The sequence below is a fragment of the Lepidochelys olivacea genome (genome assembly GCF_965140295.1).
Source record: "Lepidochelys olivacea isolate rLepOli2 genome assembly, chromosome: 2".
NCBI lineage: Eukaryota > Metazoa > Chordata > Testudines > Cheloniidae > Lepidochelys > Lepidochelys olivacea.
In genome coordinates this window covers 106,813,011-106,838,175 of record NC_140412.1, presented here as the reverse complement: position 1 = coordinate 106,838,175, position 25,165 = coordinate 106,813,011, and the positions used below count along the sequence as shown (strand labels likewise).

Genomic DNA, 25,165 nt, shown 5'->3' with positions numbered 1-25,165 from the left:
AGACTTTTGTAAAGGCAAGTCATGCCTCCACCAATCTATTAGAATTCTGAGGGCATCAACAAGCACGTGAATATGGGAGAGCCAGTGGATATAGTGTACTTGGATTTTCAGAAAGCCTTTGACAAGGTCCCTCACCAAGGCTCTTAAGGACACTAAGTAATCACGGGATAAGAGGGACAGTCCTCTCATGGATCAGTAACTGGTTTAAGCAGAGGTGGGCAAACTACAGCCCGCGGGCCACATCCGGCCCCTGGGACCCTCCTGCCTGGCCCTTGAGCTCTTGGCCCGGGAGGCTAGCCCCAGCCCCTCCCCCGCTTTTCCCCTCCCCCGCAGCCTCAGCTCACTGCACCGCCAGCGCAATGCTCTGGGGGGCGGGGCTCTTGCTGCGCGGTGGTGCGGCTGGCTCCAGCCGGGCGGCACGGCTGCCTGTCCTGGTGCTCTGGGCAGCGCGGCTGTAGTGCTGCCAGCCACCAGTGCTCCAGGCAGCGCAGTAAGGGGACAGGGAGCAGGGGGGGTTGGATAGAGGGCAGGGGAGTTCGGGGTGGTGGGCAGGGGTGGGGGTGTGGATAGGGGTCGGGGCAGTCAGGAAGGAGAGGGGGGGTTGAATGGGGCAGCGGGGGCCAATCAGGGGCAGAGGTTCTACGGGCGGTCAGGGAGAAGGGGTGATTGGGGGGGGCAGTCAGGAATGAGAGGAGGGGTTGGATGGGGCTGTGGGGGGCACTCAGGGGACAGGGAGCGAGGGTGTGTGTGTGTGGATGGGGCAGGAGTCCCGGGGAGGGCTGTGAGGGGGCAAGAAGCGGGGGGGGGGGCACAGCCTCCCCTAACCGGCCCTCCATACAAATTTCAGAAACCCGATGTGGCCCTCAAGCGAAAAAGTTTGCCCAACCCTGGGTTAAAGGATCAGAAACAAAAGGTCGGAATAAATAGTCAGTTTTCACAATGGAGAGAAGTAAACAGCAGGGTCCCCCAAAGATCTGTACTGGGACCTGTGATGTTTGACATATTCATTAATGATCTGGAAAAGGGAGTGAACAGTGAAGTGGCAAAGTTTGCAGATGATACAAAATTATTCAATATAATTAAATCCAAAGCTGACTGCAAAGAATTACAACAAAATGGCAGATGAAATTCAACATTGATAAGAGCAAAATAATGCATATTGGAAAATATAATCCCAACTACACATGTATAATGAAGGGTTATAAATTAGCTGTTACCACTCAAGAAAAAAAAAACACACATTTTTTCAACCTTCCCTCATAGGTCATGTTTTCTAGACCTTTAGTCATTTTTGTTGCTCTCTTCTGGACTTATTCCAATTTGTCCACATCTTTCCTGAAATGTGGCGCCCAGAACTGGACACAATACTCCAGTTGAGGCTTAATCAGTGCAGAGTAGAGCAGAACAATTATTTCTCACGTCTTGCTTAAAACACTTCTGCTAATACATCCCAGAATGATATTTGATTTTTTTGCAACAGCGTTACACTGTTGTTGACTCCTGTTTAGCTTGTGATCCACTCTGACCCCCAGACTCCTTTCCGCAGTACTCCTTCCTAGGTAGTCATTTCCCATTTTGCATGTGTTCAACTGATTGTTCCTTCCTAAGTGGAGTACTTTGCATTTGTCCTTATTGAATTTCATCCTATTTGCTTCAGACCATTTCTCCAGTTTGTCCAGATCATTTTGAATTTTAATCCTATCCTTCAAAGTACTTACAACCCCTCCCAGCTTGATAATCGCCCGCAAACTTTATAAGTGTACTCTCTATGCCATTATCTAAATCACTGATGAAGATATTGAACCAAACTGGACCCTGAACTGATACCTGTGGGACCACACTCGTTATGCCCTTCCAGCTTTACTGTGAACGAACCACTGATAATTATTCTCTGGGAACGATTTTCCAACCAGTTCTGCACCCACCTTATAGTAGCTCCATCTAGGTTGTATTTCCCTAGCTTATTTATGAGAAGGTCATGCAAGACAGTATCAAAAGCCTTACTAGAGTCAAGACATACCACATCTACTGTTTGCCCAATCCACAAGGCTTGTTACCCTGTCAAAGAAAGCTACTGAGTTGGTTTGACATGACTTGTTCTTGACAAATCCATACTATTACTTACCACCTTATTATCTTCTAGGTCTTCACAAACTGATTGCTTAATTATTTGCTCAATGAATTTCCCGGATACTGAAGTTAAGCTGACTGGTCTGTATCCCTCACCACCGTAGCCATGAACAAATGAAGTCCACATATCACCTGGGTTCTCCTTACACAAATCTCAAGGACGTGATGGGGTGCTTCTAATTTGGCACCCCTGAATTATACCTGGGTGCTGAACAATAATTATGAACAACAGTGAGCTAAAACCCAGACAGTCTTGCCCTTCTTCCTGACCCAAGACAGCCAACCCCCTAGCAAAGAGTAAACAAAGAAACCCTCTAATATTCAAGCAAAAGTTTCAGTCAGCCCTAACTAACCCTTACTGTGCGATCAAAGCTCCTGCTTCCTATATGGCTCTTTGTTAAAAGCCTTTGCTCAGTAACAGCCTTGACACATTCTAACTCTATTACAAACCTCCCTGGCTGACATATTCTAGTGTCCATCTCCATTTAAATGCATTAAGGGTCCAATCTTACAAGGTCCTGAGCATCTTAAACTCCAATTTAAGCCAAAGGAAGTTTAGGGTGCTCAACACATAGCAGGAGGCATACAGATGCTAAGTCCTCCCGGCCCCTCTCTCCTCTTTATTACATACCCCTCGCTTGGGTCTTCAGGCCCCACAGGGAACAGAAATACATGCCTCAGTCACCATAACGGAAGAGAATAAAAGGCAGGATTCCTCCACTGCTGTCATTTTTTTGATGTAAATATAGGGGCGTGTGCTTTGTACAGGATACAAACGTATCACATTAGCTTGCAGCTGATTAAGTGAAACTGCTAGATAGCAAATGTCCCTTAAAAACAGAGGCATTTTCACCTTAGGCATGCTACCCTAAAAACCACAGTCATAAAGCAGAGCTTAGAGGTAAATACTATGTATTAAAAATGCTAGCTATGGACCTCCCCTTTCTGTATCCAACTTAAAAACTGTATATGAAGATGGAGCTTGTAGCCTAACTTTGCTCTTTGCAGCTAGAAACTCTGAATGTTGGCTTTTACTGTTTTACATTAGCTACATAACATAACATAAAACAGTGCTCCTCCGAGTGACGCAAACAGAGTAAAGACACAGCCTGTATATAGCCTCAGACAGTCACCTTTGTTAGTAACAGAACACTCCTGGCTGGGGTCATAGCAGTGATTCATTGGTCTACTATAGGAAAAATGTCTGCTGACATTTATGCACAAATGTTCAGCAAAGAGCAAATGAGGAATTAAATGTGCTTCTGACACCAATGACAAGAGTTAGTTGTTTGTTTAATCCCCCCTCCGCTGTACTGGAATTTTACTTCATCTGCTGTTAGGATAAATTTTAGGAAGCTTCTGATTCTGAAAAACAAAAGGTGGATCAACACTTTCTTGGGGTGTCAAATCAGCACGTCCTTTCATTTTACACTCATTCAATTATCTGTCTTTTGAGCTATAGCTGAAGGAAACTCCATTTTTGACAGAACCATTCATGATGTTCTTAGGATTCTCTCTTTCGACCTTTTCTCTGCTGAAGATAGTGTCCTGGTCGCTGTCAAACTCAGACTCTGAAACCATCAGACTGGAATTGTGTTCTGTACTTCTGTGTTTTATACCTGAAAGTAAATCAAGCAGTAAAAAGAGTCTCCAGAAAGTTTTACTTTTAAATTTAGTAACCTCTCCCCTGTGTCGTGTCATGCAAAGTCAGTGATGCTGTGCTGCACTACCTCTAAGAGTAACTACTCAGACCACCATCCATATTAAAGATTAGACAAAGAAACACGAAATATCGGGGGCCAGATATTCCAGTGACCGCAGTGGAGATTCACCTATTGATACTACCTGAGCAGCTGGCGCCTTGTGCCTTGTTCTGCCTCTATTTTGCTACAGTTGTTCACAATTCATTGAAAGCATCTCATCACGCAACACAGTCCTTTCTAACAGCTTGAACCAATCCATTAAATCTATCCACACATACAGCTCTAAGATTGATCATGAAAAGTCTGTGCTTCTGGGTGAATGTATTACTTTTTAGGATGTCTATTGTTCAGGAGGTTTTCCTCCGCTGCACTTAAAGTTTCTCCCCATTAGGCTGAGGGAAATCAAAATTAAAGTCCTTTCATTGTGAAGGGAAGCTGTTAACTAGGGGCATGCTCCAAAGCCCACTGAAGTTAAATGGGACATATCTGGGACATGCAACATTGCTATGTATTAGTTAGGAAAGCAGTTTTAACTTTGTAACGTAAAAAAAAATGTTGTTTACATGTTTTCCTTTAAAATGAAGAAAATATGTATGGAAGAGAACTTTGTAACTGCCATCAAATTAAGAACATAAGAATGGCCCTACAGGGTCAGACTAAAGGTCCATCCAGCGCAGTATCCTGTCTTCTGACAGTGGCCAATGCCAGGTGCCCCAGAGGGAATGAACAGAACAGGCAATCATCAAGTGATCCATCCCATCGCTCATTCCCAGCTTCTGGCAAACAGAGGCTAGGGACACCATTCCTGTCCATCCTGGCTTATAGCCATTGATGGACCTATCCTCCATGAATTTATCTAGTTCTTTTTGAACGCTGTTATGGTCTTGGTCACAACATCCTCTGGCAAGGAGTTCCACAGGTTGACTGTGCATTGTGTGAAGAAATACTTCCTTTTGTTTTAAACCTGCTGTCTATTAATTTCATTTGGTGACCCCTAGTTCTTGAGTTATGAAAAGTAGTAAACAACTTTAACAAAAACTAAGACAAACATAGGAATTTAATGATCCACTGCTAAAAAGGGTCCCAATTAAAAAATAAATCTTACCATATTTGGGGCTTAGCTCCATCCTCTCCTGGTCATCTATGTTATCTAGGATAGTGTATTTGGTTTTCTTTCGTATCTTTGTCCTCTTTCTGCTAAAAGGAAAGTTACCACCAGTAAATCAAGTTCTCATGCACAGTAAATAAATTCACACACATACACTGAACAGGGACACCCAGAGAGGCCAATTTTCCTCACACCAATTCTATGCAGATATAACTCCACTGATTCCAAGAGTCATTCCTGATTTATACTGATGTAAATGGGAGCAGAATCTGCACCACTGAATACAAGTCCTTCTTTCATATGCAGAAAGTGGGCAAAATTGGGCCTGCTTAACTAGGGAACAGACTTCTATATTACCTAGATATGGGCCTCAGGCACACAGTTTGACTTCAGGACAAAACTTTCCCAAAGCTTAGGGGTGTGTCCAAACCCAGCATTTTGGTTTAGCCCTTACAGAGAGAAGATTTCGGATCTGGATTTTCACCAAGTTTGGTTTGGGCCCATCGCTAACCATAACCAATCAAAATGGAGATTTCCCCTTAGGCATGGAATCCCCCTACTGCTTTGGTCTGCAAAGACAACTGTCTCCTCATTTAAATCCTTCCTCAAGATTCACTTCTCCCACAACGCCTACAGAAACTACATCCCCTATGAATTTATGTAAGCTATTTATCCTCGAAGTTACTTGCTTGTTCACATGGAGGGAAGGGGCTGAATGTCAGAGAGAAGAGTAAGAACACTAGAAGGGAAGTGGAGAACTGCTGCCTGGGGGAAGCTGAGGGGGTTGAATGGTAGAAAGAGGAATGGGGAGGGGATTTTAGCGTGTACAATCAGGGACATAGCTAACAGTAAGTGCATTACTATCACTGATCACATTGCTTGTATGCTGTATCCTTTTCCCACACCTTTCTGCTATCTTTTTTATACTATAAGCTCTTCAGGGCAGGGACCAATCTCCCCTGTTTGATAAGCATGTGGTGGGCACTACTGCAATCTAAATAAATAAACAGTAATAAAAATAACTTGGACTCTGCACCCTCCAGACAGGTTGATTTAATCTGAGATGTCGATAAAGGTATCTAAAAAACAATCCAGTCCCTGGAAGCCATGCCATCATTTTCTTATAAACTCCATGGGGCCAAGGATATCTCCTACCTCTGTCCCCGCGCCCCACTCCACAGTCCCTGCCCCTTCTCTCCATGTCGATTTTAGGACCAGTCAGATATCTCAGACTCTGCAGAGGGTAAGTGAGGACAGAGTCACAGAACCAGCTGAGCCCCAGTTCGATGCAGGAATTCCACCAGTCCCGGCCACATGCCAGGCTGGGAGGTCCAACGCCAGCCCCCCTTCCCCCCCCCCACTGTCAGAGAAAGCAGTCCAAGGGGGACAGCTTTTCAAAAAATATAATATTTGGTAAGTCTCACCAAAATATCATTGTGGGGAAGACTAAACACCCAGACAATTCATTTTTTGTTTCATCAAAACAAACTGTCTCTCTACTGGGCGGTTTGATAAGCAACAAAACATTCAAACCAATGACTCGCACCAGCAAGGACCAAATACACAAATATGTTACTTGGGAGAGAATTACTGATTGTCTTGCTGACGTGATTTATGCTTAAAAGTTAGGTTGACATAGCTATGTCGGTGAGGGGCGAGAAAAAAACCAAAATATCACACCCTGGACCACCATAGCTATGCTAACCTAACCCCCAGGGCAGATGCAGGTATGTCGACAGAAGAATGTTTCTTTGTCCATAACTACTCTCATTCATAGCTACTGCAGTTCCTATACAAATGGGAAAAAAATCCATTCCATCAGAGTAGGCTGCTTTACACTATGGGATTATGCTGGCATAGTGATGCTGATGTAGCTAAATCAGTGTGGTCTCTCTAGTGTAGCCACACCTGAGACTGATAATGAGATCAGAAAAAGCATATTAACAAGCCAGACAAAAAAAAGAGCTGGAAGTGGGGAGAAACTCCTGGGATAGACAGCGTTAGCATATTTTGTATAGACTAGTTTCCCTGGACCTAAGCCAGACCCAACCTGCCAAGCTATAGCCATTCTCCATGAGGTACCCTCTGCTTTAGAGTTTTCTTCCCTCCTTCCGGTCCAAAACAGCCGTAGTTACGTGACCTCCAGGACATATGGCTTTATCTTGGTGTGAGAGACTGAGAAGATTCTAGTGGGAAAATTGTAATGATGTTAAATATGTTTTCAGCCACTGGGCTAGGATATACATTAATTATTAGGTGGAGAGGTGGTGGGTGGTTCCAGCAATGGTCTCTTTTTATAACTATTTTTAAAGTGTGTCAAGGAGCACATCAGGCAAAGGACAGGTCCTACTTCTCAATGGGATAAGTATCTAACCCAAAAGAAAGAAAGAAATCTCTACAGAGGACAGTAGTGTGTGTGAGAAGAGCAGTGTGGTTTAATGCTGAGAAGCTGACTATATGGGTTGGACAGGGTGCAGTGACAATGATAAACACATACTGCAGTGAAAACGATATAACACACATACCTCTTGCAGCAGCAGATGCAGAGCCATGCCAAGCTTACCATGAGCACAACCAAAATGAAAGTGGATACCGTCACGTAGAGTATGCTCCATTCTAGAAAATAAAACAAGAGAGTGATATGCAAAGGTATCATGAATGAAACTGTCTCAATAACTGATCCCATGAGATGAAGTGTGACTTCATTTTTCATTAAGATTGACTGGAACTTGAGAGTTGTTCTCTTAAAATGGAATCTGTAAAAATGACATCACCAGGGTCCCTATTTATCATTGCTGAGATGTAGGCTTCCAGATCAAATAGTCACAATTTGTAAGTAAAATATATTTTTTCTCCTGTCAGCCCAGCAAATTCAGCCTGAGATCTGAAAATCAAACTGGGTTCTTTCCAGCTTGGGCATTTCACCCAAGTGAGGTGTGTACCTTTATGCACCTTCAGTTCAGTACAGCTCTGATAGGGCACATGATTGATGATAGTGTGCTGTTAGAAAAAGAATTCCTTCATATGAAGAACTGAGAAAATAGCATATGGGATCAGGGAGACAAAACAAATATGAAACCCCAGGATCCCATCTTTACAGTCACTCTCTAGGGTATTTATATTTATTATTATTGGAACTCAAGTAGCACTAAGGATCAGTGCTATTTTTGTGGGGAAATTTTTGTGCTAAATTTATTTGGATTTCTGATAGACGATGTACAAATAGGGTTGCTAACCCTCCCAATTTTGCAGGGAGTCTTCCAGAATCAGGGCCTATCTCCCAGAGGCTAGTGAAGCCAAACCAGGAGATTTTAGGTGCTAAAAGTCCAGCAGCGCAGTGGGGCTAAGGCAGGCTTCCTGCCTGCCCTGGCCCTGCACCGCTCCCAGAAGTGACAGGCATGTCCCTGCAGCCCCTGAGGAGGGCAGGGGGTCTCCACTCGCTGCCCGCACCCCGAGCACCAACTCTGCAGCTCCCATTGGCTGGGAACTACTGCCAATGGGAGCTGCGGGGGCGGCGTGTGCAGCACAGGCAGCGTGTAGAACCCCCTGTCCTCTCCCCCCACACATACAGGGGCTGGACATGGTGGCCACTTCCGGGAGCTGTGCGGGGCCAAGGAAGGCAGGGAGCCTGCCTAAGCCCCCACTACACCGCTGACTGGGAGCCGCCAGAGGTAAGCACCTTCTGATCGGAGCCTGCACTCCGCACCCCCTCCTGCACCCCAAACCGGAGCCCCCTCCCCATCCAAACTCCCTCCCAGAGCCTGCACCCCGCACCCCCTCCTGCTCCCCAATGCCTGCCCAAACCTTCCTCCTGTACCCAAACTCCCTCCCTGAGCTTGCACCCCTCACCCCCTCCTGCAGCCCAAACCCCATCCCAGCCCTAAGCCCCCTCCAGGACCCAAACTCCCTCCCAGAGCTTGCACCCGACATCCCCTCCTGCACCCCAACCCCCTGCCCCAGGCTCAGCCCCCCTCCCACACTCCGAATCTCTTGGCCCCAGCTCAGAGCCCACACCCCAAACCTCTGCCCTAGACCAGTGAAAGTGAGTGAGGGGGGGGATGGAGTGGGCAGGGCCTCAGAGAAGAGGCAGGGCAAACGGCAGTGCAAGAGTGTTTGGGTTTTTGTGATTAGACAGTTGGCAACCCTATGTACAAACACATGGGTCCAGATTCTGATACCTTTGCTCATGGGGAGTAGTATCTTATTCCTCGAGTGATCCTATAGAAATTAATCAATCAGACTACTTGAGGAGTAATGTATTTCTCAACATAAAAGAAGGAGACTCTGTCCCATGCAATTATTATTGTATTTTGGCTAAACTGATGCTACTAGAAAATTTTAATTAAATTAAGGCTATGAAAACTAAGTACAGTAGAGGAGATTTCAAATAGGATGTCAAAGGGGTATGCCGTGGGTATGCCTAACAGAGAAGTGATAGTCCTGTCAAACAATAAAACGTAAACCAGTGACAAATAAACTGTATTTTCCAGAAGTAACTGTAATACAGGTGAGATAAAGACAATTAAGAAAATGTGAAAGTGGTCAAATAAAAAAGCCAAGTTTTTAAAACTGACAAGGCTGTTTCGTATAAGACACACGCATTTTGTAGATACTGCTACAACTATCTAGGCCACCGTATTAAAACATGATGCACAAAACACATCCGCAAGAAACCGGTGAGGTGTTATCTCTGTGTTGTTCCTCTTAACCTGAGCAAAAAATCAAAAACTCCCAAGCAACAGCAGGTTCAGTACAAGGGTTATCTACGGAAACATCCATCTGGCCCAAAATAATTTCAAAGTGTCAGAAGTAACGTTTAGCTATTTTTATACTTTTCTCCTAAAACCCTTATGCAAAATTTGAAAAAAAATGTTTTAAAATGACAACGTCTAGTATTACTTAGAACAGTGGTGCCCAACCTTTCTGTGGGAATAGCATATTGCTACTCCCAGAAGACTGTGGGGGGCGCCGGACACCCCGCCACTGAAATGCCATCGAGAAGCGGCAGCGGCAAGAAGCGTCGCCACCGAAATGCCGCTGAGAAACGGCAATGCGTCTCGGCAGCATTTTGGCTGGTGGTTCTCCGGCGCCTGCACTCGGCGGCGGCATTTCGGCAGCACGGTGTCCTGCAGGCACACAAAAATGTCCCGGTGGGCACCATGACACCCGCAGGCACTGCATTGAGGACCCCTGACTTAGAAGATTCTCAATCACTTTAAACTCTCATGCACATCTTCCACAGGATAATATTGCGGGGCTGGACAGCCAGAGAGTCCCCTAATTTTCTTTCATTATTCATTTCCTAATTTTCTCCATTTCCACAAGCAATACAACTCCAACTGTGAGGCGTATTCTTCCTTCCTTCTGTGCATGTAACTGCTAATGCCAGTAATGGGGTCACAGCTCACACATGGAGGTGTCAGGCCTGTGAGATGTCCTGCAAGTTGCCGAGTGCCCTCAACTCTGACTGCAGTTAGTGGTAGTGAGGTGTTCAGCACGTTACAAAATGGAACTCTGACAAACTTTTTTGGGAAAAAAAAAAATGTTAGTAAACAGTCAAGAGGGAAAATAATTCCAGAAAATTTGGTCTCCTTTCTCCGATTTACATTAGCAACAGTTTTACCAGGTAACAAAGGTTTATACTAGCTTTACCTCTGTCTTTTTTTTCTAGGCTTAGCCTGTTACATAAAAATAATTTCCCCTTTAAAAAAAGTGGTTACATCAAGGTCAATCCTGCAAGGTGCTGATGTGCTGAGCACTCTGGTCCCATCTGGCAATTAGGCACATGCTTTCAGTTAAGCACATGAGAAGTCCTACTGATGTCAATGAGATTGTTCATGTGCTTCAAGTTAAGCAGGCCCCTAAGTGTTTTGATGGATCAGGCTAGAGCAGTGGTTCTCTAGCAGGGGTATCTGTATCCCTGGGGGTTCGCAGAGGTCTAGATATTTGCCTAGTTTTACAACAGGCTACATAAAAAGCACTCGCGAAGTCAGTACAACCTGAAATTTCATACAATGACTTGTTTATACTGCTCTATATACTATACACTGAAATGTAAGTACAATATTTATATTCCAATTGATTTATTTTATAATTATATGGCAAAGAGAAAGTGAGCAAGTTTTCAGTAATAGTGTGCTGTGACACTTCTATATTTTTGTGTCTGATTTTATATGCAAGAAGTTTTTAAGTGAGGTGAAACTTGGGGTTGGGGGTAAGCAAGACAAGTCAAACTCCTAGAAGGGCTACTATAGACCGGAAAGGTTGAGAGCCACTGGGCTAGAGTGCTTGGCAATGTGCAGGATGAAGCCCATACACACTTGCTTCTCTCATGTCATATGACTGCATTTCCTTGGTTGGTTGGTTGGTTCTGGAGAACAGTTGTGTGTATTGTTAACTGACTTTCAGCATGCATAATATTCATAGATATGTTTACAGAACTGCTTCACATAGGAAAGGGAAATCATTCTTGGAACATACCACACAATACCATCAAAACTCACCACAATTACTCTCTCCATCATTTAGGTAACGCTGTATCAAGTTCTCCATCCACAGTTGATAGCAAATACAACGCTTTGTGATGGGGTCACAGTGACCATGTCCAGAGCATTTTAAAAGGCAGACTAAGAATAAAATGAAGGTGAAGATAATTACAGTGTAAAAGGGCAACTTGTAATGCACACTCTGTTGAGGCACTAACGTGAGAGTGGTGCATGGTGCATTTCCTGGCCCACAACTCCAGTGCAGAGACTGACAAATGAAAAGGTCACTTACAAATCGAACAGTGGAAATTACACTGATGTGTTTCCATGAATCATTGGTAGACATATGTACCCCAAACCGTTGCTTTTATTAATAAACTGAACCACTGCTGGTTCCTAATCTTCCAGTCATTTGTGGGGTGGTCTGAGTTAGGAAGATTTACTTTAAAGGCACAGCCTGGTGGGCGAGATCGGAAAGATGAAAATATATTATCCAACTGAATAGCCAGCCAGCGAGCCAAAGTTAATTTACTGACACTAGACCTGGAGATCGACCTGAGTCAAGGAGTTCAGTTTTATTTGTTTATGTTTTATTTCTTGGTATTTCTATGGTGTATATTCTCCAGAATACCGGAGTACTTGAGAAATATTAATGTTCCCAGATACCACCATAATGATCATCATACAAATACCTGAAATAAATGTAGCATCAAAACTCCTTAGGGTACAGCATTCACATACTTAAGTTTTAATCATTGTAAATGCACCAAGAGGTAGTGGGTTGTGTGCATTTTATCAAAATGTAGAACAGTCAAAATAAATTACTTTCCAAAAAAATACATAAAACTTGCAGCGGCTTTCTTTTGCCTTAAAACCTGCTATGTGAATAAAAAGTAAGTGACTGCAAATTTGAAAATTATACCTTCAGTTTTCTTCTATTTCAAAGTGAAAAAAAACACCATTTAATTTTTACAGTATAACAGCTGTAGTTTTTTCCTCAGGGAGTAAATTCAAAAATAAACCCTATTAATAAATGACTATTTTAGAGCTACAGCTTATATCTCTCCCCTTGAATTCTGATCCTCAGCAAAAAACTCCCCTTTGGCTATAAATTATAACAAATTCAGATCTGTAATGCCCCAGTGTCATGAAGTGTTCTAATTCCCAGCAGCACTGCAACTTTACAGCAGATTAAAACTTGACTTGAAAGCCCAACCATCATTATGAAAAGATCTCTCATTATGAAGAAATACGAGAGGCCTGTCTACACTAGACTATTTACCACATTAGGGGACTGCGTTATAATACAATGATGGCCTGACCATTTTGCTTGGGGAGGTAGGAACGAATCATATTATAATCCTGTTGGGGAACAGTGTAATAACCTCAAAGGAACCAGGGATATAACACAAATTCTATATTATGGTTACAGCATGGTTTGTCCCATCCAGAGTAAGAACAAACAGTATTATATCACCACTGGGATAGTATAGTGTTACAACATGGTTTCCCAACATGGTACATTTCCTAGTATACAGCAATGAGTCTTAGTTTACAAAATGATTGACAGCCATCATACTCTTTGCCACTTGTATCTTTAAAAGGAAAGCAAGTAACGGGCAAAAATCTGCCCTAGATAACCAGATATTTCAGGCATTATCAGCCTCATCATTCAGAAAACCAAATGCAGAACTGTGTAGAGAGGAAGCTCCGGCACACTGTATACCATGTTGCCTATGCTAATTAACATTCTGATGGCTGTAAAACTCACGAAATAGGAAGCAGCAGGCAGAACATACCAGCTGTGTCAACCCGCAGAACTTTAAAAAGCAGGAAGTCAGCCTTCTCCTTTCGCAGCTGCACATGCAGCATCCGTGCGACATCTGAAGCCTTTATTACTTTGAAAGGGTGCCCATTCTGCACATAGAATACAACCGCTGTGCTGCAGAGAAAACGCACAAACAAAATTAAGATTGATGATGTCCAAGCAGCTAATATTTTTCAATTTGATTGTAAGAGCCCATACTCTGGAAATTAGAAGTTTGGTGTATAGATATTATTTAATCTGCCACTGGGTTAACCAAATTCATCCCAGTGACATGGCCATTGCACTACCATGCAGTTCAGGAGCAGTAACAGTTCTCTAGCTCCTCAGCTTCATGGGAGAAAGCGGAGGAGAGGGGGACACACTCTTCCTTCCCTCGTCTTCCCATTTGTTAAACTTCCAGGCGCACTGCAAAGCCCCCACACCCTTTCCCACAAGCATCTAGGGTCTGATCCAACACCCACTGCAGTCAATGAGAAGACTGGATCAGGGCACTGGGGGATTGGCAATTAAGAGAGAGCCCATCTAAAATCATTGTGTCATGTTATGCTGCATTTGATGGGATGCTTTGGGGTTTTCTTTTGCGGGGGGGGGAGGGAAAGAGAGAGTCTTTTAATTGGAAATTAGTCATTGGGATTTGAAATATTGTAGTGATGTTATTACATTTTCTAATAGTGTATTTTTAAATTTTGGGAGGTGCATAGAGCTCTGAATAGATGCCAAAAATTATTTTAAAAAAATCAATTAATTAATTTAGGAAGATAGTTGAAAGACTAGTCATCTGAATAGATTCCATCAACTGCATTGTCAGGTCTCAGTAGATGTGCAAGTTACACAGAAATCTGTGGTAGGCTCGGCTGTGTGCAACCATTTCCAGTCTTTTTGCTCTGAATCTGCCACTCAAATGCATCCATTGTATATATGTAGAGTCATGCCAAATTCATGGCCATGAAAAACGCGTCACAGACTGTGAAATCTGGTCTTCCCCCGTGAAATCTGGTCTTTTGTGTGCTTTTACCCTATACTGTACAGATTTCATGGAGGAGACCAGTATTTCTCAAACTGGGGGTCCTGACCCAAAGGGAGTTGCTGAGGGGATCGCAAGGTTATTTTAGGAGGCTCGTGGTATTGCCACCCTTACTTCTGTGCTGCCTTCACAGTTGGGCAGCCAGCAAATGGTGGCTGTTGGCTGGGCACCCAGCTCTGAAGGCAGTGCCCTGCCAGCAGCAGCACAGAAGTAAGGGTGGCAATACCATACCCAGGCCATCCTTACTTCTGCGCTGCTGCCTTCAGAGCTGGGCAGCCAGTGAGTGGCGGCTGCTGACCGAGAGCCCAACTCTGCAGGCAGTAGTGAGGAAGTAAGGGTGACGGTACCATACCCAGGCCATCCTTACTTCTGTGCTGCTGCTGGCGGCGGCTCTGCCTTCAGACCTGGGCTCCCGGCCAGCAGCCGCCGCTCTCCAGCTGCCCAGCTCTGAAGGCAGCCGCCACTGCCCGCAGCCTTGCAGAAGTAAGGGTAGCAGTACTGCAATCCTCCCTACAATAACCTTGTGTCCCCCCCCCCACAGCTCCTTTTTGGGTCAGGACCCCTACAATTACAACACTGAAATTTCAGATTTAAATAGCTGAAATCATGAAATTAATGATTTTTAAAATCCTATGACCGTGAATTTGGTAGGGCCCTATATACACACTTCTCCATACTACTCAGAAGCCAGGTAGACTGCTGAGCATGCTCAGTGACCTTCTGCTCATCACTTACCCAGGGGTCCCCAATACTGATTGTGAAAAAGCATCTAAAGCACCCGGGGCATCAAACAGTTGAGAGAGGAAACAAAAAGAAGCTTTGATCACACAGACCTGGCCCAGACAAGTACATTTGCTTAAAGAAACATTTGCTTATTGTGACAGTCTCTCTGTCTCACTCCATCTAGCCTTTGGAAGGACAAAGACAGTAAATGAAACAAAGACATCAAGATAAATAAATGCAGTCTCTTTGAAATAGAGCGAAAGATGCGAAAGAAGTGTCTGCAGGGAGGTTTTTTAAAATGAGGTTCTCGAGTTCCAGATTCCTACTTCAGGGATTTTACCACCCGTAGAAGAACTAATATTGCTAAAGCATATGCTCCAGGGAAATCTATCTCAACTTCTCTTTACTCTTCCATGCAGCTGCACAAAAAGCTACTAGTTATGAGCTTTGGCAGAGTCAAGAAGAATCACAAAGCTCATTTACTAGTTTTGAAAAGTAAAAATTGTCTTTTGAAATCTAACTGCTGCCATCCTGCAGCCCCACAAAATACTGTCAGTTAAAAAGCCATCTTGAAAGGAAAATCTGCTTATAGTATTTTGCTGGTATAACTTATTTCCATTCTTCAAGCAAAATAAGTTATACTGGCAAAAGCACTTTTATGCCAGCATGACTGCACCTATAGTAAGGCTTTTGCTGGTATAGAAATGTTCTCACACACAAAGAAGACCATACCCCTAACTGACATGGCTTAATTAGCAAAAGTTTCTAATGTAGATCTGGCCTCAGTGTAGCTTATTTATTTATAAAATGTATACAAGTCCTATTTCCTTGCACAGAGGTCGTAAAAAATGGCATATAGACATCTCGCTTTTGCAAAAAGCTCACATAAAGCTCAACTGCCCTGTCCCAAGAAGCAACTACATTGGGCTGCCTCTCTCACTGATGCTCCTTTCCCTCCCTCAGCCTCATCACTTTTCACTTGGGAAGCCCCTAGTCCAATACTCCCCCTTGGACTGCAAGATTTGGAAAAGACGATGTGACAATTTTGTGCGGCTTCTCTGCAACGCAAAAGAAACTCAGAAAGGTCTAACAGCCCAGACAAAGAAGAGTGCTTTAAGCTGCACAATATCCTTTAATGACTTTCTGAGTGCAGATACTGTAGTTTCCCTAGGTACTTATACACAAGTGACCCCTAACACGCAACCCGTTAGCATCTATCACAATATTTTAACTTTTCTTTTAGGATGTCACAGGGGAGCTGTCACCTCCATAATCCCACACATCCTGATATCTGAATACCTTAAATCTGAATAGGCTTGTATCTTCTGAACTTTGATGTCTGAATCCAAGACGTTCAGCAGCACTGCTAGCTGTCTCACCAGGGTGTCCTTTTGTTGCTCAGTCAGCTGGCCAGCTCCCACTTGCAAAATCAGCTCCACCAGACCATTTTTTTTAGGGTCTGAGAAAACAAACACACTGTTTTTTCAGAGACAGGCAAATATTTCAGGTTTCAGAGTAACAGTCGTGTTAGTCTGTATTCGCAAAAAGAAAAGGAGTACTTGTGGCATCATGCATCCGATGAAGTGAGCTGTAGCTCACGAAAGCTTATGCTCAAATAAATTGGTTAGTCTCCAAGGTGCCACAAGTACTCCTTTTCTTTTTGCAAATATTTCAGTATTGACTGAAGGGTGTGCTTAGTAACCCAGGTTCCCCTACCCTTGATCGCTATAAGGGAAGGTAATTTGGAAGGGTACTTAGTTAATTTTGAAACATACCAGAATATCTAAGTTTCTATTTCATTACCCTCTACTCCAGTTGGTTACAATCCAGCACTGTTTCTACATACAGGAATGAGAATCAACGAACCTTTACAGCTAATGCAAGTCTCTTGGGGGTTGGACTAGATGACCTTCTGGGGTCCCTTCCAACCCTGATATTCTATGATTCTATGATTCTTCACCAGCTGTCCTGCAGGGGTTGCTCATGTATAAAGAGACCAGACCCAGTCAGTTAAGTCAGTGGTTCTCAACCAGGGGTACGTGTAGCCCTAGAGATATGCAGAGGTCTTCCAGGCGGTACATCAGCTCATCTAAGTATTTGCCCAGTTTTACAACAGGCTACATAAAAGAACTGGCAAAGTCAGTACAAACTAAAATTTCATGCAGACAGTGACTTGTTTATACTGCTCTATATACTATATACTTGTTTATACTGCTGTATGTATTATACATTGAAATGTAAGGACAATATTTATATTCCAATTGATTTATTTTATAATTATATGGTAAACACAAGAAAGTCAGCAAGTTTTCAGTAATAGTGACACTTTTGTATTCTTATGTCTGATTTTATAAGTAAGTAGTTTGTAAGCGAGGTGAAACTTGGGGTAGGCAAGACAAATCAGACTCCTGAAAGGGGTACAGTAGTCTGGAAAGGTTGAAAGTCACTGAGTTAAGTCACAGTGCTTGAGTTCAATGCTTTAAAACATGAGAGTGAACTCACACTCATTTATATGTCATCCATGTAAAAAAAACCCTGATGTCACCTTCTCCTGAGACCGCATTTAGGGAGGGTTTTATCAGTCTTTAAGGCCCAGAGTCAGGAAAAGCAATTAAGCATGTGCTTAAATCCATCACTACTGGGACAGCATGTGTTCAAGTGAGTCTAAATGAGGAACATAAACTTGGGACAGAAAAGTTAGACACATTTTAGAGGCAAATTTAACTCGGTAATTGTAGGTTTTGTTAAATATAATAAGAACATAAGAATGACCATACTGGATCAGACCAAAGCTCCATCTAGCCCAGTATCCTGTCTTCCGACAGCGGCCAATGCCAGGTGCCCCAGAGGAAATGAACAAAATAGGTAATAATATTTTGCCCTTCTATGGAGCTTTACAAACATCACAAGCCTCACAGCAACCCAGGGACATAAGTATTATCCTGATTGTACAGATGAAGAACACATGGCATAGAGGCTAAGTGACTTGGCCACAATCACACAGGAAATCCGTGGCAGAACCAGGATTAGAATTAAGATCTCCCAAATATCCGCCCCAGGCCTTCATCACAAAACTATCCATTCCCAAATAAGTTTTACAAAAAACTTAAAACCAAGAAGAAAAGGAGTACTTTTCTTTTTGCAAAAAGAGACTAACATAGCTGCTACTCTGAAACCTGTCATCTTAAAACCAAGAGGAAACATTCCAATAGAAAAGAAATCTTATTTAAGCAAATGAAGATTCCGTGGAAGCATTTTTTCACCCAAACATTGCAACTGGACATTAGAACCAGGAAGTGTAACTGAGTGGTAAGTGACTAAAAATAAAAGTGAATGGTCTCTTTGCATTGTCCAAAATGATTGAAATGCAGAATTGAAACAAATAATGGAAAATAAGTAATATAGATACGTCTTTCAGTTTTAAAAAACAAAACCTGTTACCTGTAATATAATCAATAAGGCAACTTTTTTTAAACTATGGGGCCTGATTCTCCACTGACTAAAAAGGATGCAAGCATTTATACCTGTGCAAAGTGGACGTACAACAGTATCATCAATGCACGTTGTGACAAAGTTCCTGATCTACCTTGGTGGGTCTTGTGCTTATTGGTGGATTTGCTCGCCTTGGAGCTTCACAGCAGCCCTCAGCCTGGCTGTTTTTCTCAATTCACAGTCCAGGTCGACTCCTCCTGTGTCTAATCAGGAGTTGGGAGGATTTGGGGGGAACCCGGGCCCGCCTTCTACTCTGGGTTCCAACCCAGGGCCCTGTGGCAGGCAGCTGTCTAGAGTGCCTCCTGGAATAGCTGTGCGACAGCTACAACTCCCTGGGCTACTTCCCCATGGCCTCCTTCCAACACCTTCTTTATCCTCACCATAGGACCTTCCTCTTGGTGTCCGATAATGCTTGTACTCCTCAGTCCTCCAACAGTCCGTGTTCTCACTCTCAGCTCCTAGCGCCTCTTGCTCCCAGCTCCTCACATGCACACCGCAAACTGAAGTGAGCTCCTTTTTAAAACTCAGGTACCCTGATTAGCCTGCCTTAATGGATTCTAGCAGCTTCTTGATTGGCTGCAGGTGTTCTAATCAGCCTGTCTTAATTGTCTCCATAAGGTTCCTGATTGTTCTGGAACCTTCCCTGTTACCTTACCCAGGGAAAAGGGACCTACTTAGCCTGGGGCTAATATATCTGCCTTCGATTACTCTCCTATAGCCATCTAGCCCGACCCTGTCACAACGTAAAGGGAGAATTCAGGTGACAGTATTTTACATCCACTTTAAACCGGTGTAAATAACAATGCAAGGCAGTGGTGAATCAGAGCCATGATTTATAACCCGACAGTATCTTGCCAACAGGAAAGAAGAGATGTGGAGGTATACACAGCTTATAGATGACCTTTTAATGATCATACCAGGCCGCACTTCAACAGTAGCAGTGTCAATAGCTGAATCTCCTTTAGCATCTGTGACTTTCAAGTGAAAAGTATAGAGTCCTTCCACAAGATTGGTTAGCTGCAGAACTGCCTCATGGTCTGAGCCATGTATCACATCCTGCAAAAAAAAAAAAGAGACAGCAGCAGAGGGTTATACTCCTTGAGAGGACAGAGGCTTGCAAGCTGTACATCCGTCTAACTGCAGAATGTGAATTCATAGATTCCAGGCCAGAAGGGACCACTGTGATTATCCAGTCTGGGCTCCTGTATAACACAGGCTATTGAGCTTCTCCAAAATAATTCCTAGAGCAGATCTTTTAGAAAAACATCAAATCTTGATTTAATAGTTGTCTGCAATGGAAAATCCACCACAAAGCTTGCCCTCAGACCTTCAAAACAAACAACAAAGGGACCACCCTGAAAGAATCCTTCCCAGAATTCTCAGGGTTTACAATGGACCAGTGCAAGTTTTGGAGGTGTTAATCAGGCTATGTCTACAGTGCAACTGGAGGTGTTATTGCAGTTTGTGTAGACATACCCATGCTAGTTTTAATCTAGTTAGCTCTCTCAAATTAGCAGTGAGGACACAGCACAGTGGGTTTCAGCATGGACTGTACAAGCCACACCGCTGCGCCCCCTCACTGCTATTTTTAGCAAGCTAAGTAGATTAGAGATAGCCCAGGTATGGTATGTCTACACAAACTGCAGATTACACCTCCAGCTGCAGCACAGACGTAGCCTTAGTGCTGTGTACATGCCCATGCAGCGTGGGCACCTTCGATAAAGCTAGTAAAAGGATATTGTGTGTTCAAGGCTGACGTACCGTAGTACTTAGATGCACATCTGTTTGAAAATATAAGACTCAGTCTACATTTTTGTTTTTAAATTTTATCCCAATATTCTTAATTCTATCTCCTTGGACTCTAAACAATTCCTCTCCTTCCTTGGTGTTTATGCCCTTTATATGCAGACTGTTGTCATCACTCTCTGTTGTTATTATGCGAAGCCTATTTAGTTCTTTTAATATTCTCACATAAATCACTCCCTTCAGATCCATAATCATTTTGCTCCTCCCACCTCAGTTCCTGCCAATTTGTCACCATCTTTCTGACGCCAAAGAGCTCTGACCCACACTCAACATTCTGGGGGGAGTTCCACCAGTGTCCTATTGAGCTAGATCATCAGCTCTTTGGTTTCTTTGTTATCATCTCACATTGCAAGTTCATATCGGATTTGCTGCCTGCCCTCATTCTTCAGGCTTTATCAGCACTTTTGCTTTACAATGATCTTCCTCCCTTTTGAATACCTGGGTTTCACATTATTTTCCCTCAGGCGCATTAGCTTGTATTTTCCCCAGATGAGTCTCTTTTTACTATCACATGGCCATATTTCTAAGCTCTCTATCTAGTGTCTTTGGCATCTCTGTCCTGACTGCTTTGGCCCTCCAAACAGAGTATACTCTGCAAATGTAATTAAAGTGCCATTTACCCCTTGTACCAGTTTATTAATATAGAGTTGTGAAATAAAACCAGATGTAACACCAATCCCTATAGCGACTGACTGGGCACATCTGACAGCATGGTACATTGAAGTCAGAGGGCTTGCATGTATGCAAGAGAGGGCAGATTTTGTCTCCAGTTAAATACTTTCAAAATACTTACACCAGCTGCTGGGCTCTGGCCATCCCGAATCCACAGATATGATACAATCCCTTGGTTGTCAGTAGACCGTGAGCCATCCAATGTAATAGAGTTATTAGGAAGCACAAGAATGTGTTTGCCTCCTGCATGAGCCCGGGGAGGACTGTTGTTTTCTAACCACAAAGACAGTAAAGCAGGAGAGTTTTCTCTCGAAAGGTGCAAGATGTAAATGATACACAATTGCAAACACACACAGCCTCTCCACAGTATAATACTCTGCGTTTCAGACAGCCAAAGACAATGAAAATAATTCTGTTCAAAAGTGTCAGCAAGGGAGTAGGTGAAATTCAGCCCCAGTGAGAGAAGGCCTACGATTCTCCTGAAGTCAATGAAGCAGTTACGGCAGGGCTGAATTTTACCCCAGGATTACTAGAGTCTAGAAAAAGAGCTACATTACTGACAGGATTACTATTGAAGCGTGCTCCCACTTTGAAAAGTGACCCTGTAAATACGGCACTCTGGGGTTCTATATTTATTCTCTCTCAATTTCCAGATTAGATTTTCTCAGTTTACAAAGAAAAAGATTTTTTTTCACAAGTCCTAGCCTCATAAACTCAACTTGGGATCTAAGAGTCAAGCTGGGTTCTTCTCTTCTTGATCATCTTGTACAGCCTTCCAGAGCTCAAATGAGGCCCTCAGGGGCACCTGTGCAGCCATGTTGTCTTCAAACTATGCCCTCAGCAATATCTGTGCAGCTCCTTTGCCTTCTGTGGGTTTGCACAGGTGTCACCGATTGGATGTGTAATTGGAATTTGGTAAACAGTTCTGTTGATGATGCACATGAAGGAATAGAGACCAGATCTTTCCCACAGCTGTGCTGGTGCTGCAGTGCTAACCAGAGCAAAAAGCATTAAAAACACATTTTTGTTACTAAAGCCAGCTCTGTTGAGTAAGAAGGTGCCATATTTACAGCGTGGAATGGCAGGTAAGGCTACAAACAAATAACTTGGCAGAATACGCACAAACAAATTTTGTGATAAGGGCCTCAGCTGATTTGCATGCAACAGAACACAGCATCTTTAACAAGGGATGCAAGCCCATGGAGATAATCGGCCCCTAAATATTCAGACCAAGAGGGAACAATAGATGCTGGGATTGGCTACCCCCGCCCTCTGCATCTCCCTATTAAAGATGAATGTAAAGTGGAGGGTGAAGTGTAGATTGCATTTTTCTCCAGAGTTGTACTTTGGCCACTCCTGTTATATAGTGCAGGACAGCAGAAAAACAGCATTGTAACTACAGCAGGGCTTTCTGCGGGGTGAATGTGGGGCAAAACACTGTTTCTCTGTCTCTGTCCTACAGATGAACAAACACATAATTACTGTGAGATTTTAGCTGGAACTTGAGCCTGTGTTTGAGTATTATTTTAACCACACAGGCAGCTGCTGCTAACTTTGTGAGAGTGCAATATTATTCTATTCACGAAGGATACATGCTGAGGTTAACACATTCCCATGGACATTTATTAAACAATTAATAAATATATTTGCATATGTAATTAACTTAAAGAAAGTCCTAGAAGTAACGATATTACAGTCATATAAGAAACAATATCTCTTGATTAGATATTGGTTTTAGTCCAGTAGGTTTCTCCGAGTTCCCTTGAAACCAAATCTGTAATCTAGTTCTGTACTAATTTCCTCCCATTTTCTAAATGATCAACATAAGTCACATTGCTTTGCACATGAAGGGGTGATTCGGCTTACCTTCCTTAACTGTAACAGAGAGTGTAGCTGTGCTGCTTAATTCCTGATAATCTTTCACTGTCAGTCGGAAGTGATAGGTACCAACCTGTAAACCAGTTACAGTTGCCACTGCTTTGTCAATGTTTCCCATTTGCACAGTGGTTGGACCACTGAAACAAAACACCACAGGAAAATAATCAGGACAAATTCTCCCCTTCGTGTCCCTCCGTCATTCAGTCTATTTGTATTTGTAACCACAGTGTCTAAGCACTGACTGTACTGGAATTACACCAGGCATGAATTTGGCTCACAGAATTTGAATTTTTGTATCTGTTTTAGAGATAAACTAAGGGTACGTCTACAGTACGAAATTATTTCGAAATTATTCTATTTGAATTTTCGTAAGCTATTTTAAATATTCGGTCTTCTGTGTCCCCACTAAAGCACATGAATTCGGCAGATTGTGAATTCTGGGTTAAGCTCCCAGTGCATGGTGGCGTAAAAACATTCTCGCGGGTGTTTCTGGGTGTGTGTCATCAGAAAGCTATGGCAGACAATCGTTTCTCGCCTTTTTGGCATGCAGACACCATACTGCTTTCAGCAGACGGTGCACCGCTGCTCTTCTGCTACTATGAATCCACCTCTCCAACTCAACTCTACTTGGCCATCATGAACCGAGCAGCACAGCTTCCGCCACCAACTCTGCTCTCCCGCTATTGCTACGCTTCCGAGCTTCTCCATGTTGTCTGTCCTGGGCTCCCACCTCCGTGAAACCCACAGAAGACAACCATTTTCCACTGTTGTTTGGCTACCATGAACCAAACAGCACAGCTTCCGCTGCCACTCTGCTCTCCTACATTTTGCGCCCTTTTTCCAGGATTATCTGTGCAGGCGCCATAGCCATGGAGCCCGATCAGATCTCCGCTGCAGTTTTGACCATTGTAAATACCTCGCGCGTTATCCAGCAGTATGTGCAGTACCTGCAAAACCAGGCAATGAAGCGACGACAGCACAATTACTATAGTGATGAGGACATGGACACAGACGGCACGGCATGTGGCGATTAGGAGATCATGGTGCTGTTGGGCCAGGTTCATGCTATGGAACGCCGATTGTGGGCCCAGGAAACAAGCACAGACTGGTGGGACTGCATAGTGTTGCGGGTATGGAATGATTCCCAGTGGCTGCAAAGCTTTCGCATGCGTAAGGCCACTTTTATGGAACTTTGTGAGTTGCTTTCCCCTGCCCTGAAGCACAGGAATACCAAGATGAGAGCTGCCCTGACAGTTGAGAAGTGAGTGGTGATATCCCTGTGGAAGCTTGCAACGCCCAACAGCTACTGGTCAGTCGGGAATCAGCTTGGAGTGGGCAAATCTACTGTGGGGGCTGCTGTGCTGCAAGTAGCCAATGCAATCATTGACCAGCTGCTATCAAGGGTAGTGACTTTGGGAAACATGCAGACCATTGTGGATGGCTTTAATGCACTGGGGTTCCCTAACTGCGGCGGGGCGATAGACAGAATGCATATCCCTATCTTGGCCCGGGAACACCAGGGCGGCCAGTACATAAACCGCAATGGGTACTTTTCCATGGTGCTGGAAGCACTGATGGATCACAAGGGACGTTTCACCAACATCAACGTGGGATGGCCGGGAAAGGTGCATGACTCTCGCATCTTCAGGAACTTTGGTCTGTTTCAAAAGCTGCAGGCAGGAACTTACTTCCCAGACCAGAAAATTACTGTTGGGGATATTGAAATGCCTGTAGTTATCCTCGGGGACCCAGCCTACCCCTTAACGCCATGGCTCATGAAGCCATACAGGCACCCTGGACAGTAATAAGGAGCAGTTCAACTATAGGCTGAACAAGTGCAGAATGGTGGTAGAATGTGCATTTGGATGTTTGAAAGCGCGCTGGCGCAGTTTACTGACTCGGTTAGATCTCAGCACAACCAGTATTCCAATTGTAATTGCTGCTTGTTGCGTGCTCCACAATATCTGTGAGAGTAAGGGGGAGATGTTTATGGCAGGGTGGGAGGTTGAGGCAACTCGCCTTGCGGCCAGTTTTGCACAGCCAGTCAACAGGGTGATTAGAAGAGCACAGCAGGGCGCGCTGCGCATCAGGGAAGCTTTGAAAGCCAGTTTCATGACTGGCCAGGGTACGGTGTGAGAGTTGTGTTTGTTTCTCTTCAAGTTACCTGCCCCCATATATATATTAAAGGAAATAAAGTCACAATTGTTTAAAAACCATTCTATATTATTTGTGGCACAAAACGTTGAGAGAAATCAGAAGCTAGATGGGGAAGGGAGGTATTAGGTTAGGGGGGGTGGAGGAGGAGGGAAGGACAAG

General features: G+C 43.7%; 1 protein-coding gene across 1 annotated transcript in view; it reads right to left on the bottom strand.

The window, feature by feature from the left end:
- Nucleotides 1-1,192: 1,192 nt before the first annotated feature.
- Nucleotides 1,193-25,165, bottom strand: part of KIAA0319 — a 78,940-nt gene continuing 54,967 nt past the window's right edge. The window contains exons 12-20 of the mRNA XM_084619131.1: nucleotides 22,838-22,986; nucleotides 21,093-21,244; nucleotides 19,411-19,549; nucleotides 16,301-16,460; nucleotides 13,226-13,368; nucleotides 11,445-11,567; nucleotides 7,467-7,557; nucleotides 4,939-5,030; nucleotides 1,193-3,749 (exon numbers count right to left, since the gene is read on the bottom strand). Coding sequence (XP_084475257.1) covers nucleotides 3,571-3,749; nucleotides 4,939-5,030; nucleotides 7,467-7,557; nucleotides 11,445-11,567; nucleotides 13,226-13,368; nucleotides 16,301-16,460; nucleotides 19,411-19,549; nucleotides 21,093-21,244; nucleotides 22,838-22,986 — 1,228 coding nt within the window. The 3' untranslated portion in view covers nucleotides 1,193-3,570. The remainder of the gene's footprint in view (nucleotides 3,750-4,938; nucleotides 5,031-7,466; nucleotides 7,558-11,444; nucleotides 11,568-13,225; nucleotides 13,369-16,300; nucleotides 16,461-19,410; nucleotides 19,550-21,092; nucleotides 21,245-22,837; nucleotides 22,987-25,165) is intronic.